General features: G+C 36.2%; 1 protein-coding gene across 6 annotated transcripts in view; it reads left to right on the top strand.

Annotated features, from left to right (window-relative positions):
* Dis3l2 (DIS3 like 3'-5' exoribonuclease 2) overlaps positions 1-22,986 on the top strand; it is a 343,677-nt gene that overhangs the window by 158,640 nt on the left and 162,051 nt on the right. For 4 of the 6 annotated variants that reach the window (XM_076866042.2, XM_076866043.2, XM_076866044.2 and 1 more), the window contains one exon: positions 16,828-17,001. The exons of 1 other annotated variant lie outside the window; for it this stretch is intronic. In XM_076866042.2, coding sequence (XP_076722157.2) covers positions 16,828-17,001 — 174 coding nt within the window. Of the gene's footprint in view, positions 1-16,827; positions 17,002-22,102; positions 22,152-22,986 lie in introns of those variants that run through there. One more of the 6 variants, XM_076866047.1, reaches the window with a different exon arrangement.

The raw sequence follows: 22,986 nt of genomic DNA, 5'->3' as shown, positions 1-22,986 counted from the left end.
TAGGCGAGCACTCTACCGCTGAGCCACAACCCCAGCCCCAAGAAAGAATATTTTAAAAATATGGTAATCATGTATTGTCGTGTAATTTTCAAAATAAAATTTTAAGATAATCAAATAAAAAACTATGCTTGTTCTCTACCTTCTTAAGACATTGTAGTTGTGTTTTATGGAACTATGCCTTTTAAAATCTTTGTGGACATGAATAACTGATTAGAGCAAATTAAAACATCTTTGTGGAAATAGAGAAAATTATTTTGAATATTTTGAATTATTTTGAATAATAAAACCTGGCAGGTTTTCATGACGAAGCTCTCAGATGATGCTGTCACATGAGGGGTGAGGGCTGCAGCTGCTGGGCAAGGCGGTGGTCGCCTTGATGTGCTGTTCTGGCTGTAAGTCACTGATCTTTAGGAACTTAAGCCACCGTTTCCCGTGCTGAACGTGCTGTGCTGACTGCCGAGGTTTCTTCCCTCATCTTTGCCTGGCATTGACCAGGCAGTACTTGTGGTGCTGTGTGTGTGGTCAGCTTCGGTGTACACTGTGCCTACAAGTCAAGTAGAGCTAAGATGCTTTGCTTCTGAATTTCTTCCCTGCCCCTGCATCTCTGTTCTTAATGATACCGTTCATCTTCTGCATGTGTCATTACTACTAATTAATTACGTCTTAAAATTATTTACCTCTCTGTAGTTAAATTCAGTTCTCCCGACAGGTTTTTATCAGCCTTATGTCATGTGCTATGCCTTATTATCTGAGAAGCACAAAAATGAACAGCTATATTTTCTTTATTCCAAGAAACTATAATGCAAAAGGACTTAAATGGCATAGGGATTATTTGATTATAAGAAATGAAATCCCTTTCTTATAATTTAAATAAAAGGGAATTGCTATGATGGCTTTCCTAAATCTCAGGGCAGGAAATGGATGTGGGCTCATGAGAAACTGAGAACTAACATGCAGCAAAGGATCACAGCTTCTCTCTCAACCACTCTGACCAGCCCAGGCACTATTTGATAGAGACCCCTTTCTGTCATGGACTATGTCATTTGGCATATCTCTGCACAGTAGCCATCTATATGCTTAGTAAAATGCATGGCTACATACTCATGTCTAGATTATTGCCCAGAATTCCTAAGGTAGAATATCTTATTGATCTAGCTTGAGGCAGGTATTTACCCTGGCCAGTAGTTTTACCCATTGGTGGGGTCCAGGCTCCCTCAATCCACTGCCCAATTAGCAGAACTGTGGGACTCAACACCCTAGGCAGGAGCGCGGATAAAGAAGATGAGTTGAATGGCCCATCTCTCTGAGCTCCAACTGTAGTAAAAAAAGAATGTCATAACTTCTTCCATAGAAATGAAATAATTTTCTGGAAGTGAAAGAGGTATGTGAAGGGAGAAATCCAGAATCATTTCTTGGAGAACAGAAGATCTTTCCTAAAAGATCTCTTGGACTGAGAGTACAGTGGGGATGGGAAGGGACACAACCAGCAGACAGAATCACTATAAGCTAATTCAGGAAGACAGAGGAGGTAGGAGAATCTGAAATGAAGAGTCCACTATGGGAGAAAGAGGAGGAGTGAAAGATTCAGAGGAGATTAAGAAGGTAAATACTCCCAGATGCAATAACTGATTAGAATGGGGCACAAAGGAGAAAAACCAATCATAGAATCTTGTGTGAACTACAGGCCTCAGACTTGGGTGGGAGGGCAGATGCTGGTGGGATTACCCGAGAGCAGTCCTGGCCCCCACCTGCCTTTGCTTATGCCTCAGTGCTTGCTACTTCCCTGGCCGACTGCTCCTAGCTCCAGACCCTGCGCACTGTACTTCCTTTGCCAGCAGAGACTCTCCTCTCCAGAGTTTGCTCCATGAAATACTCAACTTTTAAATTCAACTCAGTTGTCTGCTCAGAACATCTTCCCTGTAGGCCTTCTTTTGGGGGTACTCCTATACCTTTCCAGAGTAACCATTGATGTAGCTCTCCCATGTGTGGACTGCAGTTCCTTTTAAGTGTTTTTACTTGGCTGTGAACTTCTTTAAGATGAAAATATTTTTGGACAAGACTGGTCAAGTGAATAGATGGAAAGGAGTTGATGACCTTGAGGTCTTGACCCAGTTCAGCTAGGAAAGTAGAACATAAATTAAGCTAGAGAACAGGAGGCATTTGGAACAGAAAATGATGAGAACCAAGATTCTGTGGCTTCAGAATAAACACTTGACAGGTGTATACAGCATGCAGCAAGTATACAAATCAGATGCAGAGTGCCAGGTTAAAAGATACAGATGTTTAAACAAAAAGTCTGAATAGAATGGATGCACACATTGGCTATCTGATGTCAGTAATTTGGAAGGGTCCAGGAGGAGACCATTGATTTTTGGCTTCATGTTCTCTGTAAGCATTGCTGCTCTGGCAGTCCCACAGGTACTTTGGTGTCTCCATTAAAGGAGAACTTAAAGAATATTACAGTATTGGAGACCTCTAGTTAGGAAGTTATTTTCCATCTTACTTTTAAAATTGTCATGAAAGCTCTTCCTTGAGCCTTGTTCTCTTCTCTGTATATCACATTTACCACTTTTTCATGAATTTCAATCTTTTAATGCTATCAAAAACCCAAAGGTAGTCTGTTCTTGGTGAGCCCTTGCTGGCTTTTAGGGATGACTGCTTTTTGTCATACATCACAATATATTTAATACTTTTGATATTTAGTACTAGACTCTTGGCCAGGATAATTAAAAAGTCACATTGACATCCTTGTTGGAATGATTTGTAATTATATCAGATTTACAGTTTTAAGAGCTTCCCAACCCTCTTAAATCATCTTTCCTTTTAGAAACTCATGCAGTGGCCCTCATGCCTGTGTTACTCCTGCCTTGGTGGAATATGCTATCCTGGAGTCCAGAGCTCACAGTCCCAGCCTTCCTGCCAGGATGTTGTGAGCATGGAGGTTTCATGATCACTTTCTCCTAGATTTGTTATGGTTTATTCTCAAATATGTAAGGATAAATCTTGAAAAAAAAAAGTTTTTTGGCAGCTACTGTGAGAAACAGTAGCAACACTGAAGGCTAACTGAAGATGTCAGATGTAAACTAACATGGAGCAAACTGACATGTTCATGTTATTTTATCTGCCAAACTCTGATGGCTATGGGGGTTGGGAGAAGAGATAAGATGAATAGGTCAGTGCAGAATGAGAAATTTTGGTTTGAACCTGGGATTGCCTAGTCTTAATGGAAGGCTATTTGAATGAGATATAGAGATTTTGTCGTTGTGCTGCTGGCTTTTATGAATGAAGGACAACAGAGTCTATTGAAGCCAAGAAGGAGACAGGATGAAAGCAGAGGAAGGGAAGTTCTGATTGCCAGGTGTGTGGAGAAGGAAGTGTGCGGGGGCTTTGTCTCCCGGCTTTGCTCTGTAGGGCCAGTTGGCAGATACTCGCTGACAGACAAAAGTAGATGCTTTTGCTCTTCTACTCAGTTTTGATAGGTACTGAATTCTTTTGGGGGTAGATATGAATTGAAGTGGTCACACATTAAATAAGTTATATTTACTAGGAAAATGAAAAAGAAACCAGGTAGATAGAAAAAGCAAATGGAAAATTAGTGTTTTTTATGGAAGCATTGCTTCTAAGATGAGCACACTGAAAAATAACTCTTCAATCATTCCCCCTGCACAAAAGGAATATTTTACCTTTCCTGAACATATTCCTTATTTAAAGAACCTTCTGAGGGAAAGGTTGAGTTGTGTGATGCCAGGAACTTGTGTTACCAAATTATAAGTCCTTTTCAGGGGCGTGTCTCTAGCTGGCTAGTAGATAAAAAGCCAATCAGGCTGAGGAGGGGGCTCTTTTTTGGTGATTGTTGGGCTCCACCTGCTGGTCTACAATGCTCAGCTTTGGAAAAAGCCACATCTTGCAAACCAAGAGCATCCTGGTCAAAGCAGAGCAAAAGTCAAAGAATAGAGGAGGTTGGTCCTGGTGTCACTTGGTTTGTTTCCCAAGGACACTGTATGCAGGCACTTATACTTCTTCCCAAATCGCCATCCCCACCTGCAAATTCTAGTGCTCTTTCTTCAAAGTATTAAAGGAGAACTGTAGATGCCATCAGCTTCTTGTGCTCTCGGGACTGGTTCCAGTCTCTTTGCTGATCCTACGTAGCAACACTAATTCATTCTCAAGCTTCAGGGTCTTTCCTAAAATCATTCAGTACTGTTGGACCTTCTTCCTGGTTTTTTTTTTGTCTGTTTTCACTGATAAAACACTTTTTCTGAAGTCATTGTTCCTTACTTGCTACCTTCTATTGTGTCATATTACTGAGCTGGAAGAAGGGAAAATAACTTGGTCTCTCTTCCTGGTTGTAGAAAATACACAGCCAGTGGTGTTGCGTCTTTGTCACATGTCTTGTTCACCTTGTGTTGTTACTGAGGTTCTGGGCCATATGTTCAGCCAGTGTTGACTCCTCCCCACACCTGTCTTTTCAGGGATCTGATACCATTTTGCTTATTTGGGTGAGTTTCAGCATGAACCAGTGTGCATGGGAGCATTTATTTAAGAGCAGTAATGATAGTGGTGACCACTACAAGAATGTATGACCTGTACATAGCCTAGTTTTAAGGCCAAACTTTCTAAGAATATTTAGAAGAGGAAAGAGATGCATAGCTAAGAGCACTAATACTGACTGGTAAATGTTCTTGTTTTCTTTAAGACAAACAGGCTGATTTGAAGGACTGTTTTTTTCATAGTTTCTTCTGTCTAGTTTTTATTTCCATATCACCCAGGACAAGTCAGTCTGATGCTTATCTCTATAGAATGTTTATATAGACACTCCATAACCCCTACCTATCAACTGCAGAAAGCTGGGAATGTTTCAGGCATTATCTGGACGACCTTCATGTGAGTGGGAATAGTGTTGGTAGAAGAGCTTTGGTGAGTGAAAAAAAACTTGAAGTGATGAACATTATAAATTTCTCTGAGGAAAGCTTTCTTCCTCATAACTGTTTATTATTGCAATATCAAAATTAGGATAGGGGCTGGGATTGTGGCTCAGTGGTAGAGCGCTTATCTAGCACGTGCGAGGCCCTGGGTTCGATCCTCAGCACCACATGAAAATAAATAAACAAAATAAATTTGCAGATAGATCATTAAAATTACATTTTTTAAAAAATTAGGATAAAATTTTTAATTTTTTGAAATTTTGTAATGAATATTATTAAAATCATTCGGACATATACTATAGACAATGGAAATTTTCTAAAATGTCACCCCAGAAGTATTCACTTGGTTTGGTATATATTTAACTAAAATACAGTTTAAAAATTTTTATTTTTTTAATGAACAAAGTATATTTCACAGACCAAAGAACAAAATGTGACATGTAATTTTTGGAGCCTGATATTAAAACCAACCAATGGAATCACCTCCCAGATTAAGAAATATTAACAATATCACCAATACTGTGGATCTATTTGTGTTTTTTCCCTAGAGTTAACTAGTGTCTCAAATATGCAATCAAAATATGCTTTTAAAATAATCCGTATTTATGTCATTAAATAATGTGACTTAGTTTTGCTTGGTTTTGAACCTTACGAAAATATCACATTACAGATATTCTTCTATGACTTGCATTTTTAAACATGTTTCTAAAATATTTTCCTATATTTACTCACTTTAATGCATATTTTCATTTCCTGAACTATACCACAATTTATTTATCTAGCAGTGAGCATTTGGGTTAAATTGAGATTTTTATTATTACAAATAATGCTCCCATAAACATTCAAGTGCTCACTAAAGTTTCTAGCCTTTGCTTAGGAGTAAAATTACTGGATCATATGTATGTATGTATTTAACTTTACAACTTTGTAGCCAAAAAACTGTTTTCCAAATTGTACCCAATTTTAGTCCATTACTAAGAGTGTGTCTTAAAAGAGTTTTCATTTCTTTGTTCTAACATTGATATTGTTAGACTCTTCACTTTTTGTCCATTCATTGTAATTTATTTTTTCCTAATTACTAAGGAGATAGAACATCTTTTCATATATTTGTGTTCAGATGTTTTCTGTTCTAGAAAATGTCTTCATGTCTTTATTGTTTTTTAAAAATTTTTTTATTTAGATATTTTTGATTTGCAGAAATTGTCAAAATAATACTGAGTTTCTGAATATATCCTTTACCCATCTTCTCTTCTGTTAACAACTTATATTACAATAGGATATTTATCACAACTAAGGAGTTAACTTTAGTACAAGACTATTAAATTATATAACTTAGCACATCTTACTAGTTTTTTCACTAAAACCATTTTTCTGTTCCAGAATTTGGTTCAGGACCCCACACTGAAATTAAGTGTAACATCACTGTAGTATCTCCATTTCGTCATAGTTCCTTAGTCTTGTCTTTCATGAACTTGACATACTGAGCAGTGGTTTTGTAGATTGTTTCTCTGTTGTTTTCTTGTGATTATATTGAGATTAGACATTTCTGGGAAAAGAACCACAGAAGCAATGTGCATCAGATCAGAGGGACATGGCTTCATTTTCTACTACTGGTGATGTTAACCTCGATCACTAGGCTCAGGAGCTATCTACCAGGATTCCTAACTTTCTATGTTTTCTTGTAATTATTATATTTGAGAAGATTTTTTGGGATTTTGCAGTTATACTGTTTCTGTTTAAATTTTGATCCACTTGTTTTAGCATTCACTTTTTTTTCTCATTTTAAGTTTGGATATTATTTACCATTTGGGTTTTTTTTTTTTTTTTTTTTTTGGAAGTCAAAAAAATATTCTGGAAAGTAATCTTTTTGTAGTCACAGATATGGAAAAATGTATTTTCCCTAGTTTATGAGTTGACTTTCATGTTATTAATGATTCATTCTAAAGAACAGGTGTTCAGAATTGTATTTTTAAAGTTTTTCTGCTGGTATATATAGAATTGCAATTAATTTTTCTACATTAATTCTCTATCCAACCATCTGATAAATTCCTTTATTAATTTTAATGCTTTATATGTAATTTTTTTAAGATTTCCTGTTTTATCAGATCATTGATAATGCCAGATTTAATTCTTTCATTCTAATCCCTGTACCTTTTTTTTCTTTTTTCTATCTTCCTGAACTAGAACTTCACCATTAAGGAGGAGATTTTTTCTACTCACTAATACAAGTTTAATTTCAAATGAGCATTTTTTGTTTGTTTGTTTTTTGAGTTTCAAGAAAGGCTAGTATGCTTCTTTTCCAGACCCTAAAACACTGACTCATACATTCATTGAAACCAATATATATCGGGCACCTAAGATATATATATGTCAGTGAATACAGAAATAAAGAAATGTTTTTTCTTCTATGAATGATATTTCCCATCTGATGGTATGGATGATATGCACCTAAATTGCTGTGGCACAGCTATAAAGTGGAATATTCTAGAAAGGAGATATAATTGAAGGAGAGTGATAGTACTGGGGGATGGGGAGCTTGAAGTGTGGATATTTGCTCTGCAGGACAAGGATGACTCTCTGACCTTGTTGCTTTAATCCACGTACCTGAAATGAACTGGGCTTATGTTTTGTGGGCCTCCTTTACCATGGAAGTAAAAGAAGCCATTTTATGACTGAAATATATTGTTTAAGAAAAGGACATTTATAGTAGTAGTGTGCTGTAGAACCAGCACCACCATGTCAGTGTAGAGTGATTACCTACAAGATATATGATGTCAACAGTTGTGAAATTTTATTATTGGGAGTAAGAACTGTATATTTTCTGTTGCAGAGTGAAGGGATTTGCTTCTCATGGATATTTTTCAGTAAATTGTATTGGAATGCTTTTATCAGCAAGTAATAAAAATTCTGACCCAAAATGACTTTATAATAAGGGTCTAGCCAGATGCATTGGGGCACACCTGTAATCCCAGCAACTTGCGAGGCTAAAGCAGGAGGATTGCATGCCCAAGGTCAGCCTCAGCAATTTAGCAAGGCCACTTGTCAAAAATTTTTAAAAAGGTAGAATACCTTGGGTCTACCTTGGGTTTCATCCCTAGTATCACAAGCAAAACTAAACCAAACCCCTTCACTCTAAATAAGAGTTAAGAAGTTGTACAGCTCCTTACCTAATAGACTCAGTGACTTGAGGATATTTCCAGTTGCCCTTTGCAGTCCTCAGGGATCCTATAGTGGTTTCTCTGTGGTTGAGAAGATGGCTGCTAATACATGTAGGCTGCCAGGCTTTCTTAATCACATTCCACACAAAGGGATGTGACTCCATTTACTGTCTCTGGGGAAGCCAGGTACTGATTACATTGTAGTAACAATGATCTGCCTCTGGAGCTGAAGGTGCTAAGTTCCTTGCTTGAACAAAGATTAAGTTTCCCTTAGGAAGGAGGAAGGAGACATGAATGTTGGTACAAGACTATTAAATTATATAACTTAGCACATCTTACTAGTTTTTTCACTAATACCATTTTTCTGTTCCAGAATTTGGTTCAGGACCCCACATTGAAATTAAGTGTAACATCACTGTAGTATCTCCATTTCGTCATAGTTCCTTAGTCTTGTCTTTTATGAATCAAGAATGGGCACGAGAGTTTTTATTAGATCATGATTATTTTTCTATAATTCTTAAATTGGAAAAAAAATAGTCATGATATTAAAGGAAGCTTAGAAAATAGAGAAAAAGTTATTCATAATCCTTCCTCTAAGGAATTCTATTTCAGTCAATACATATTTTAAACTATACCATATTTATGTTTTTAACATTTTATGTCATAGTCATTTATATCTTCAGAATGATTTTTCTAGAATGCATAATAATCAATTGGACAAACATGCCATTATTTAGTATATCATTTATATATTATTGGAAATCTGAATAACTTCTTTTACTTCCTTTCAGCTCTAAGGTTTTTTTTAAAGTTTTTTTTACAGCTGTTTTAGATTTACAGAAAATTGTCAAGATGGTACAATTCTCATGTATGTCCACCCCAAATAATTTCCCAATGTATTAACATGTTAGTGTGGTATATTTGTTGCAATTAATGAGCCAATATTGATACATTATGAACAAAAGTTCATACTTTAATCAGATTTCGTTATTTTTATTATTGATAGTAGCAGTGGCAGTTTCAGTAGTAGTAATAGTATTGATCTAAACTCCTTTTTTCTCTTCTAGGATCCAATATTACATTTAATTATCTTGTCTCCTTGGGGTTTTATAGCTGTGAGAATTTCTTATTTCTGAAAGGCAGAGTAGCTTGAAATGTGCTTTTAAGAAAACACCAGATATTTCAGTGTGACATTATAATTGTCCTAAAACAGCTGTTGCCATCTTTTCTGACAGTGAATAGAAGACATAGAAACTACTTAGGAAGCTATAGCATTTGAACTGTATTGTAAGAAAGGGAAAGTTATATTCATTATTCATTTTAAATAAAATTTACCCCAGAATTAAATTTAAAACATAAAAACAAACTCTCTTGCAAGACAAATGCACAATGTATATGTTAGTTCCCTTGTGGATTTTAGTTTTGTTTAGATTCAAAGGTAGTCTGGTTTTTAGGGAGAGAGCAGAGTTTATGAGTGAGTATACTGCATTATTTTTTCTGGGGCATCTAAGGCCTGAAAAGCTTGGGCTCTTTCAGTATGCTGACCTGTTAGATATTTTATCCTGGACAAGTTTTTCAGTCTGTGCTGCTATCAAGTATATTCCAGTGAAAATCTGTAATGAATTTATTTAAATAAGGCACTTGAGAAATGTCCTCTGAAACTTAGTAAAATAAATGTTAATTAAGGCTAATAGGAATTTGGAGTCATTGATCATGTTTAGAAACCATACCTCAAATATAATTTTGTCATTATAAATTATGTTGTAATTTCAGTAAACTAATTAAGATTCTAGGACTTAAAACTAGTGAAAATTTTGCCAAAATACAAAGCATCAAATGAGAAAAAAAAATCTTTTGCCTTTAGGTCCAATGACTGATTTGACTTGTTCTTATGATAGTATTAGATCCATCACCTCACCTGCTAGCTTTTTCCTCCTTTCTCTTTGCCTTTACATTACAGGTATGGATCCAGTATCAGCGCTGGTTGCCTTTGTGAGGCGTGCTGAATACTGGATCCACCATCTCTTGGTAGCCCTTAGTTTATTATCTAATAGTTTTTAAGAAAGGATTTGTGAGAGGTATGTTCTCTGAATTCTTGAATTTGGATATCTTTATCTTCAAAATCCAGTGGTACCCTTCCTAGAATGTGGTTCAGTGGTGATTTTGTGTGTTAATTTTTCCTGAGACAATTTTTCTGTCTGTAAATTTAAATTTTATTTCAGGAAAGTTGTCTTTATAGGTTTTTGTTGTTTCTTTGATTGATTGATTGATTGACAATCTGATTTTGTTTCTTTGAGATGCAGTCTTGCTGAGTTGTATAGGCTGACCTCATACTCCTAATCCTGCTGCTTCAGCGTCCTGATTACTCAGCCTCCTGTTCCTGGGATTATAAGCACCTGACACGGCAACCAGTCAGGAAGATTGTCTTAACTGATATCTTTGAAAATTATTTCTATTCCTCATATCTAGATGCTTCCTTTAGAAGCAAAATTGCAAATGCATAAGGAATAAATCAGTCACTTTGGGACCATTGTTACTTTTATTTTAAAATAAGTTTATTTGAATAACAGCATTGTGATAGTGCAGCAGCTGCTCTGGTAACTGAGATGGCTACTAGACAATTAACAGGCAGGTAGCATGTACAGAATGGATATGCTGGACAAGGGATGATTCATGTTCTATGCAGGACAGAGCAGGATGACACAGATTCATTTCTTTATTCAGAATGGCATGCAGTTTAAAACTCAAGAATTGCTTATTTCTGGAGTTTTCCATTTAATAATTTCCAACCATGGTTGACCACTGATTAACAGAAACCTCAGAAAGCAAAACCATGGGTACAGGTGTCTGCTATTATGAGTTCTTCCTGGATTTTAGTATTGTGTTTCAAAAGTTAGGTGTTATAAAATGCCTTTTTGTCCATATTTTAGTCTCTTTTCTACTTTAGATCTAAGGAGATAAATTTTGGCCATATATATATATATTTCACAAAGTGAAAGTAGGGTGGTCATGGTATTCTAGATCTGCCTCTCATACACTGCCCTGAGATACCCACCACATGTGAGAATGTGTTCCTTTTCATGTTACTGTAGTTGTCTAATAAACTATACAAGATATATGTCGTTGTTTATTCTTCTCCCAGCAACTATGTATGCTGATTAATGAATGGTTATTTGTTATTTTTAATATTACTAGATAGAATTATATGAAATTATGTTTTATAGCTTAAAAATCCAATATTGGCAATTTCATGTGCCTCAATATCATGTATGATTATCCTCTTTATATATTACTTGCCATTCTTGAATCCTTTGCTTCCAAGTCATCACTCACTGGCTTAAACTGAATATAGCTTTTTTAAGAAAGAAGTTGGAGTAGTATGTTTTGTGTCTGTTTATATTAGTCAGGATTCTTGTAGTCTCAGTCAGAAGAATCATTATTATTATAAAGGTGAGTGTTAGAGGACAAGGTTAAAAATGTTGTGACTAGTAGAACTGAGCCCAGTGGCACTTGCCTGTAATCCCAGCTGCTCTAGGGCCTGAGGCAGGAGGAGTACAAGTTTGAGACCAGCATATGCAACCTAGTAAGCCCCAGTCTCCAAGTAAAATGAAAAGAAAGGAAAGGAAATACAATGATATAAAAGCTCTGGGAAGGTAGCTCAGTGATAGAGTGCTTTCCTGGCAAGTGTGAGGCCTGGATTTAATTCTCAGTACTGGAAAAGAAAAACTGTGAGTGGGTCTTAGTGTGATATTGAAAAGCCTGACTCCTCTTGTATCCTTGGTATCCAGACCTTGTGCACTGGCTCTAGACTGCCAAGGGAGAGCACCATGACTGTCCTGGAGGAAGCTCTGCAACCTTACAAGGTGTTGTCTTCTGATTAGTCTCATAATTTAGCAGTCAGCAGACAATTACACCATTTCACTCAGTGACTTTTATATGCTTTGCTTCTTTCAAGAGGTGAAATACTTGATTATAAACAAAATTGAATGAGATACCAATAGCTTTTTCTGTATTTCTGAAATCTATGGATTGTGATGTTCATGCAGAGCATGGTAGGCAGGACAGATGAAGACAGCAGTCCCAAGCCCAGAGTTAGTATCTTACAATTTTAATGGAGTAAGATTTCTGCCCTCTTCATTAAAGAAGAGCTGAGGGATACAATTTGTTATCAAGTAGTGTTGGTTCTTTATCATGGACTCAAAATTGATTACTATTGCTGGCACACTGGTATCCTGGACAGGCAGGGGCCGGTTATCAGAAGAAGAAGTTAATGTGGAGCTCATTTCCTGCTGCCATGTACCTTGTTCATATCAAGGAAGCACTGCAGTGGTTGGGAAGGCAGAATCTTCCATTCCCAGACCCCTCCTCCCTCCACAGTGGGATCACTTGGCTGAGCATTCTTGTGGAATTCTAATAGTTATATTCTGTCTGGGTACATTTTAATAGTCCCATTCCATCCACATGTCTCTTCCCCAGATATGCCTGTCACCAGTCCTTCAATCATTCTTTGAGGTCCCTGTTCTTCTAGCTAAACTTAAAGTCACTGCCTATCGGGCTATCTTTTCTCAGCCGAAGTGGACTATGGATATATTACAAGGTTTTGGTTATAATTCTTTTCAGAGTCTTTCCTTCAAATGCTATCAGAGTCCACTTAAGAATCATGAAAGTGGAAGGTCATTTGCGACTAGGCATTCAGGGTACTCAGACCTTTCTGTATCCCCTGAATCTTATTCTTTCTCATCAGTGCCCCTACTTTTCACCTAAGATACTTGTTAGACCCTAAATCCAGTAATGTAATCATTCATCATCTTTTTTTAAAATTTTTTTAATCTTTATTTTATTTATTTATTTATTTTTATGTGGTGCTGAGGATCAAACCCAGTGCCTCATACGTGCAAGGCGAGTTCTCTACCGCTGAGCTACAACTCCAGCCCTCATTCATCATCTTTTGAAAAAAATTTTTTTCTGCCTTAGCCTGGCGGCTACAAGAAATTCAGGATACTTTTTTTTTCAAAAAAAAAAAAAATTTTGTAGTTGTAGATGGACAGCATGCCTGTATTGTTTTGTTTATTTTTATGTGATGCTGAGGATTGAACCCAGTGCCTCACAAGTGCAAGGCAAGTGATCTGCCACTGAGTAACATCCCCAGGAATCTTTTTTGATGAAAAAAGAAAGTTCCTGAGTTTTCATCTTAGCCCAGAATCAAGAATTTAGAGATTAAGCATATAATTTTTCGTTTCCATCTCCTTTTTTGATTCTGAAAGTCTCTATTTCTGTGAGCCCTGCAATATCTCCGCCACCCCCTGCCCCCCGCCAGACCAGGGATTGAACCACCCAAGGGCATTTAACCACTGAGCCACATCCCCATCCCTTTTTATTTTTTATTTTGAGATAGGGTCTTACTATGTTGCTGATGCTGGCTTTGAACCTCTGATCCTCCTGCTTCAGCCTCCCAATCTGCTGGGGTTACAGATGTGTGCTACCACACCCAGCAAGTATCCTTTTAATAAACTCTTTCCAACCAGAGTTGGTTTCTTGTCCTTGTAACCAAGAACTCAGACAGTTAAAAGATACTGATGTTAGGAGATGAATGTAGGAAACTAAACTTCAGGAACCTGTGGGAATAATGAATAGGTTAGTTAGATGGTTGGGAAATACCTTGGGTTCTATTAATTTTTAAATACGAATTAATTTTTTAAATGACTAATTATTGCCTGTGATCTCCAGAATTTAAAGTTTTTTGTTTGTTTGTTTTTTAATCTAAACAACATTATTGCAAGTAGTCATCCAGTGCAGTGTGGAATTCCCATGTCCTTCAAACTTCAGAAGCAGGGACAGTTTGTCCCCTAGATCTTCACATCCTAGTGCACACTGGTAATGATTTTGTTATTTAAAAAATAAGGTAACATTGGGGTAACCTGTGTCTTTAACTGTCTGGATTCTTAGTTTCTGGAAAGAGAAAGGAGCTCTGTTGGGGAAGGAGTTTATTGGAAGAATATTGAAGGGCTCACAGAAACAGTGAGAGGCTTGAATTCCCTGAAAAAAGGGGAGGAGTGAATTAAGACAATTCTGGAGAGCTCAGAAGTCATCCAGCCCTCACTGTTTACCATGGTGGTTCTTACCACTGCTCTTGCAAACCACCACTTCCACTGGACACTATTACTACCACTGCAGTCACTAGAAACCATTCTTGCTGCCATGAATGGGTCTGGAGTACCTCTTTGAGTCATTATTTTCACATTCAAAGTCTTGAGCTGAGGCAAAGTTTAAGTCATACACAGTGTATTGGCTTCTGGTGTGCATGGTGTGAGTGCGTCTTCCTTAGAGAGAGGCCAGGCATCATGTAGTGGGAGGTTGGCCATTACTGTAATGGGAATCAAGTCTTTTCTCCCACTTCAGTGTTCAGTTCTTTCTTCCAGTTTGTATACCTTTTATTTTTTCTTGCCTTATCACATTTACAAGGAACTTCAATGCAATGTTAAATATTATTGAAGAGAATGAACACCTTTGTTTTCTTCCTGATCCAGGAAAACTGTTTATTCTTTTACCATTAAGTTTGGCATTAGCTCTAGGATTATGGCCTTTAAATAAGTTGAAGAAGTTTATGTCCATTAATCCTGGGTCTTTTATTATTAAAGAATATTGAAATTTTATTAAATTGTTTTTCTTCTATTGAGATAATACATGTTTGTTGATTGCTAATATAATGAATTATATTGGTTGACTTTTTGTTTGTTTATTTTTTAGTGTTGATCATAATGTGTTATCCTTTTTATATAGTGATCAATTCTGTTTTCTTAAATACTTGGTAAGATTCATCAGTGAAGGTATCTGGACTTGCAGTGTTTTTTTAAAGGGAGGATTTAAACTATGAATTCTATTTCTTTAATAGATGTAGGAATATTCATATGTTGATTTATTCTTGAATAATCCTAGGTAATTTCTGTCATTCTAAAATTTGTCCATTTCATCCAGAATATTGAAATTATTGGTTTAAAGTCATTCATAAATCCCTTATGATCCATTTGATACTTGTAGCATGTGTAATGATATTCCTCCTCATTCCTGATGCTGATAATTCATGTCCTTCTGTTTTTATTGACTAATATGAATAGAAATTTATGTTTTATTCTCTTTCTTCATTGTTTATTTTCTTTTCATTGATTCTTGTTACTTTTTTTTCCTTCTACATTTGTGGAGTCAAATTTGTTCTTTTCTTTATAGTTTTTTAAGGTAGAAGCAGCTTTGTTCATTGATTTGACACTTCCTTTTTTATATGAGTATTTAATGCTATAAATTTCCCTAGAAGCACTGCTTTAGCTGCTTCTGTAATGTGTTATGTTTTTGTTCAGTTCAGGATATTGCCTAATTTACTTTTCTTTCCTCCTCAACCTGTGCATTGTTTAATTTCCAAATATTTGGGGATTTTCCAGATAGCTCTCTATAATTTTATGTTCTCATATTTCTCTGCCTTTGGCTTTTTGGTGTGCTTTCTGTGAGATCACCACTTGGGTTTGCGGAGGAGTCACTGATCTGAGCCCATAGGTCACTGCACAGGCTCCCTCAATATAACCTGAAGGACAGGAGTGTGTGTGGACTGTGGCTGCCCTTTCATGGTTGATGGGTGAGAAATGGGGCCAACCCTGCTGCCACCACTGCTGTACTCCTCAAGGCTGAAGATCAGAATTTGTTAAAAGTCGGCCTGTTAGACCACCAAGTCCCCAATTTCAATTTACAGCTCTGTACCTGAGAACTCTGGCAGCCGGGCATCTAAACAGAGTTTTCTTTAGTGAAATTGAATGATGCCAGAGTTAAATTCCTTGCAAAAAGAGCAGAGGGGATTCCTGGATCATCTTGGGAGATGAGTAGACGTGAACAACAGGAGAGAAGGCCATCTTTGGTTTCCCCAGTACCCTCTTGAAAGGCAACTACTGCAAGGTTCAGATTACATTTCCTATTTGCTATCTGTTTTTAACATGAAACTTGAGACTTGTTATCTGTATGTGCCATGACAATATTTACAATAGAGAATTATCAATTTTAATATATGTGTAGATGACCAATTGATGAGTGAGATCTTCTCTTTAAAAGGTAGAACTGTGTTCATGTAAGGAATGTCCTATTAAATGCAGACTGGACTTTAATGTCCAGTCCCTAAATTGTGAATGATGGTTTGCTAGGTACTTTAAATTTTCATCTCAGTACCTTTCTGGGTTTTCTAACCTTTTTATAGTAAACATACATTACTATGTTTAGATAACGTATTTTTACCTTTTAAAGGTAAAAATCTAGTAGAATTATGAAACAAATATGAGTTATCAGCTCTAATCCAGTGACTTCAGGTGTAGGCACTCTGAAGGTAATGATTTAACAGCAAACTGAGTTGAACAGAATTGTCTCTAAAGGTGTTTTCCAGAAGCATCTATGCAAGCCTTTTATAATGTCAGTTTTGACTTCTCCACAAAAAATTGCAGGTTCCAAGAAAGGCCTTCTGGCCCTGTAGCCAAATCAGAATTCCTTAAGAAAGGTAAAATTACATTGTAATCATGGACTTTACAGGCCAAGAATATCCTTGTTTCTTCTTCTCACCCCTTCCCTGTCCTCATACACTGGTTATTGCATTCCTGCTATGGAGGGGCAGAAGATTTTTAACACTCTCCCAGCACCTTTCTTTTAAAGAGTAGACAGGTGCCAGTGTTTCATTTGTTCACTAACCCAAGGTTCCCTCTTTGTTCTGTCCACAGGCAACTGGCTAAGAGTCTTGGGCAGGCTGGTGAAATTGAGCCTGAAACAGAAGGGATACTAACAGAGTATGGTGTAGATTTCTCTGATTTCTCCTCAGAAGTTCTAGAATGTCTCCCCCAAAGCCTGCCCTGGACTATTCCACCAGAGGAACTCAGCAAGAGAAGAGATTTAAGGTAAATACCTGAAATCCTTTAAGAAATCTCTAATATCTTTCTGCCTTATAACCTATTTCCTAGGGGTTGGACGCAGAAGTTTCCGTCTTTCCACCAACATTCAAATTCAGTTGAGAGTTCAGTGTTTCTTGAGTACTTAAAAAGCAAAACTGGCTTATGAGGTAAACCCAGCACAATACCATTTTATGTACAGTTCATGAACTCAGAATAGTTTTTATATTTTAAATGGTTAGAAATATTATAATAGTAATATTTCAAGAAAATTACATGAAATTCAAACTTCAGTGTCCATAAAGTTGCATTGGAGCATAACCATGCTTATTCATTTACATATAGCTTGTGGCTGTTTTGCACTACAACTGTAGGGTTGGGTAGCTGCAACAGAGACCAGGTAGCCTGCAAAGCTGGAAATACTTACCATCTGGCCTTTTACAGAAGTTTGCTGACCCCTGTTCTGGACCATTCCGATTTCAAAAATTATAGGTGCCACTTCTTTTCTTCTCACTGTACCCATACGTCTGGTCAAATAAAAGCAGTGTTATCTGGTTAGAAATGCTTCCTCTAAGTGGGCCTCTCTAGGCACAGACCAAAAGATTCAAGACTTCTGTGCTTGGAGTCTCATTTTAAAGCTTTACTTTTAGGTCTGGAATTTGTTGGAAAGTACTTTTGTGGTATTTTTATAACAACATCTTCTTTGAAGATGTTTCTTCATTGTGGGATGTTAGTTCTTTTCTGATATTTCTCTTCAGAATTTGGTTTCAGTACTGGCATTCATTTTGGATGCCACATGGAGATATTTAGAACCAAGAAACTTTTCATACAACCCACTGAGGCTGTGGAAGGTTTTTACTAAGGTTATCCCATGTCAGAGTCTTTCCACCATACTTGGTCCCTCTGTGCAGCTGAACTTACAGTACCTTCCACTCTGGATGCCCATAACTCCACTGACTTTGAGAGTACTCTTCTGCCCCCTCTTGCCATTTTTTGTCAGTGTGGCTGGTGGAACACACATTATATTTGAAGTCAGCTGACCCAGTTGCTATCCTGGATTTTTGTAGTATTCCCCTCTCTCCTGAGCTCTTGGTGGTGCATGGGTACATTATCTCCTCAGGGGCTCTGAGATCTGGGACCTCTGACCTTTATTTAACTCTGTGAATCTTGGTTTTCTCATAAACAGATTGAGAAGTTTATTTGCTGAGATCTTTCCCTGAATTTAGGAAGCTGTAAAGATTTGCTGACAAAAGATCAGAATGAATGGCTGAACTTTTTTGTTTTAAGTATAATTTAGTATATCCATTCTGCATTTTTGACCAAATATTTAAATGTACTTACTCTTTCCCAAAAAACTCTACTTCCTGAAGTGTACAAAGAATACCCAAAGAAGTGCACAAAGAAATATGTATGAGAATGATCACTGCTTTATTGTAAAAGTGAAACATCAAAAACAGTACTGATATACACTAATAAAGGAATGGTTTAATAACTTGGGTATATCCATATGATAACATTCTCTCCAATTATGCCAAAAGGGGCTAGGTGCATGTTGACTGTCCTAGAACTGTGGCCAAATATTGTTAAGTGAAAGAAACAAGTTTCAGAATAATATATGGGCCTATTCTTATAAAATAATATAATATAAAATGATATAAGTATATATATAGAAAATGCGTATAATACACATACACACAAGTATATATGTGCAGCAAAGAATCTAAAAGAAGGAAACTATTAACATAATAACATTCCCATGGGGAATGAATTCAATGGAGTAGTAAGGAGGTAGGGAAGTAATATTTTACTTTTCATTTTGTATACCTCTGCATTTTTCAAAAAAAAATTAACTTTATTATAAATACAAATGTAAGAAAATAGATGTGCTCATCTTTTCTAGCGTGTCTACTAGCTGCAGATAAATACTAAGCATTGCAGAAGTCACAGGGCCCAGTATTCCTCCAAGCTCCGCCCTACCATTTCTCTGGCCCTCATTGCCTTGAACTACAGAATTGCAGAATATACAAGGCCTTACTCTGCGGAAAGCCTCTGTTAAAGTCTACTGTACTTGCTGAGGAGGGATGGAAAGGTAGAGGGACTCTAGGATGCTCTATGCCAATTAGTGGAGTAACAAGGATTAAAAAAAAAAAAAAACTACATAAAGCTTCAAATATGTTTTTCCCTGTCTGCTATCTCCAAAATTATATTTTTAAAATTCATATCTGATTTTTTTATTCTTTGCTTTAAGAGTCTTTCAACTGTTTCCTGATACCTTAGATAGAAATCTTAAAACAGTGTTGAATACACATTTGTGCTTATGCATATGACTTCATTTTAACATTATAAGCAAATGTACTTCTTCACTAAACTATTATTTACCTTATAAACACAGATGAAAGTAGAAAAATTAAAATGAAGTGAGAATGAAATAAATTATTAAATATTTTACTTTTACTTACAAAGGTGTAGAAGTCCTGGTTTGTTCACATTAACAATTTGCTTTTGGTGAAAGCAGTTTGATTAATTATTCCTTTTTGTTATGTTTACATTTTTTTCCATTAATTTGTTTTTAAATTTTGCTTAACAACTTTGAAATGGAAATTCAAAAATCTTGTTTGTCCTATATATTTTGCTACTTGCTTTAATAGTTATAATAAATGAAAAAGATATATCTTTAGAAGATAAACTGAGCTCACTAAATAAATGCTCATTTTTTAGTCCTAGTAACCAGTTACCTTCCAATTCATTTTGAAATATATTTTCTCCCTGCCTGATGTCATACTTGTGGACTAATTGAAAGGCACTGCATCTTTAGTTTAGAATTTTTTTTTTGTTTGTTTGTTTTAAGATGGGTTCATAATCCTTGGTTATTCTTCTGATGTCATCTTAAAAATAGAAAATTCTATTAAGTTCAGGTGTGTGACAGTTTTTTAGTTTATACACTATGTAATTTTAAGCCTCAAACCATATACATCAATGCATTTCAACAAATCCAGTTTTTAAAATGTCATCTTCAAAACACAAATATTATATTGTTTTCAAGATGCATTAACTTTTTTCTTAATATTAAAATGCCATCTTTACATTGAAGGGACAGATTAAATGTGTTTATTTTTCCTAAATGATATTCTGGGTAATGTATGATTGGTGGCCATTATTTTTAAGTCATAATGCAGCTGGGAATGACTTTATGTCAGAAATAGAAGAAATGTTAGCTTTGCCATTTTTCTGGTATATCAGTAGTATTAATAGTAATATTGATATTTTTAGTTTAATATTTTCTTTAATCTCTGGATCTTAGCAGGAATATTTTTATTACTTGCCTTTATTGTAAGAATTGGTTTAAGCTAAAACTAATCATATCTATAAATCCATGCAGCTGGGCCTAAATAAATACCCTTTAATCATAGTGGGCTGAAAGCGTAGGTACCAAGGAGCACTGAGGTGGTTGCCTCTTGTTCTGGAGTGCTGACTCATCTGCATGCCTCTCTTGCCCTGTGGCCCAAACACCCAGTGAGGACACCAGAGTTAATTCATATGTTTGTGTAGCTGTGTAGTCTTGATTAATTTCTTACTTTTATAATAAAAAATTAATAAAGAGAAATATATTGAAGTGTTTGGATCTGATTAGATTAGCTTTTTCTTTGATGTTGTGATAGATAATAAACAGTTTTCAGCCAACAGATAATTATTAAACACCATCCTGGCCACTAGAAATATGAACCAAAATGGTCATGGTCTCACAGCAGAAGAACATAAGTCAAATGTATGAAACAATAGTCAAATATGGAATTGTAGTGAAGGAGAGAGGCACTTGGTACAAGTACTTGAGATAGTGTGATTTCTTCTGCCCACGGGTTCAGTGTTCAAAGAGATTTTTTAAAACCAGTATTTATTTTCTGAGGAATAACAAAGGAACTAGCATTTTCTAGCAAATGCTGAAGAATATGTGCTATATTGAATAAATTGATACATATTCTCCAAACTCCTAAAATCAAACTCTTCTGTGTCTTTTTCCTTCTCCTTCTATCTCCTCTCCTAAAACATTTATTTTCATATATTGTTTATATATGTATAATATACATGCATATGTATATTTAATATATAGCTATAGGAAATACTAAAAACAACTTGTTCTTCAGGGAAACAGGTTCATATTCAGTAAAATTACAGCAAAGAATAGCTAGTGCTATAATATTGGTATGAGTAAAGTGCCAAGGTCATTGGTATATGATCTGAGGTCTGAGAAATGAGCAAGCATGGGGGAGCTGACCAAAGCTGTCTCCATTGTAGTGCTAGCCGTGTCAGCAGAAGGGCAATATGTGCCCCCCGAGACTCTGAGACCCCAAGACCCTTCTTTGGCAGGGCTTGGCAGGTCTTTAGTTTGGTAGCCTCTCCATTCCCTCTCCTATGTCACCCTGGCTTGGAGCCTGCAGTGGTACTCTGACTCTAACTATGTCAGAACTTCTACATACCCATTTAGGTTTGGTATTTGAACAATTATATTTGGAACAGAAAAGTTCCATCAATCTTTAAACCTCATAATCCAATTATGTCAGTAAAATTCCAGTTTTTTAGTCCAGTGGAATTGGGGTAATATTTTGCAAACTGCAGTTGAGAGAAATAGTGTTTATTTTGAAAAGAAAAATGGTTGGTTAGCAATTTTTTAAGAAGTAAAGCTGGTGTGAACTTGTAGGGGTGATCTGGCCCTTTTGATTGGGCTCACCAAATTTCTGGTCCTTTGGCTACCTTCTCTAGAGAATCCTTTCTTGTATGGCCTAGACTTGTAGCTCATTTTCAGTAGGGCATCTGAGGTTAAAAAAAGAAAACATCAAGAACAACACCAATACCACAAATCTTTGAGGATCAGGAAGACACTGTGTCCCAGGAAACTGCTTAAAGGGGTGGTTGGTTGCATCAGAAGTCCAAGAAACTCAGTGTTATTTCTGAGACTGGATGCAGTTATTTCCCATTTCACTCATTGTTTTGTTTCATTTGTTGCTAAACTGGAATAGGAAACTAAAGATTAAAAGCTCAATGTGGAAAATGAAAATCTAAATATTGGAGAGGAAAATACCACACTAAAATAATTTTTATGTTTTTCTTGTAGTTCGTATTATTGTGGATCTTTGAGTTACATCACTTTTCAGTAAAGCTTCTTGAAGTGGAGGTGGTTTCTATAGCTTTTTACAAGAGAGCTTGTGGGTATCTATTTCTTTACTATGTCCTCAATAAAAAGGAAGCCCAGTGACCTCCACTGGACCATTACAAATGTGAAACTTGGCACTTAAAATTGCTTGCTCTAAAATTTCCAATTGCTTCCCCCCTTTCTTTCTCTGTCTCCCCCTCTTTTTTTCCATTTAATGTCGTTCTGCCAACTAGTGATTTTATTATTATAAGTGGGACATTGTATTCACTTTTAAGAAGAAATATGAAGTTGGAGGTAAAATTACAAACTGCAGCTTCTTGACTGCCAAAATAGAAAACAATGAGCTAAAAATACTGAGCTTAGAAAGGGTGTTGTGGTAAGAACTATTGAAATATCTTCAAGATGGAAATGTTCCAAAAAGCCAGAAATTTCCTCTCACTCCAGGTAAAACCAACCTTGAAATAGAAATTTGAAAGGAGTGTCACGTAATACTAACATTTTTCAGGTCAACCCTTTTGTGGGAGAGACTTTAAACATAGCTAACTAACATTAAATAACTGATTCTTGCTATTAATCAGGAAGTCCAGTGTGATTCAATTGCCCTTTAGAAAAGGTTCCCTTGGGAATTCAGTGTGGCAGCCTGGAAGGAGCTCTAGTAGTCAGTTCTAGCTTTCCCAAGACCTGCTGGCTGACCTTGGGAAAATCAGTTAACTTTGGGAAGGGGTTGAGGGGAGTGAGCAGTTTCATCTTTTATAAGATGAACTTTTAACCAGGTTAGAATTTTCCAAAAGGTGTTGGTAGGTCAGGAATTCTTTGGGATTTTAATAGGTGTTATGGAGAAAAAG

This window comes from Callospermophilus lateralis, chromosome 9 (assembly GCF_048772815.1).
Source record: "Callospermophilus lateralis isolate mCalLat2 chromosome 9, mCalLat2.hap1, whole genome shotgun sequence".
Taxonomy (NCBI): Eukaryota; Metazoa; Chordata; class Mammalia; order Rodentia; family Sciuridae; genus Callospermophilus; species Callospermophilus lateralis.
The sequence above is the reverse complement of the archived record's forward strand: the minus strand, read 5'-3'. Positions and strand labels throughout refer to the sequence as shown.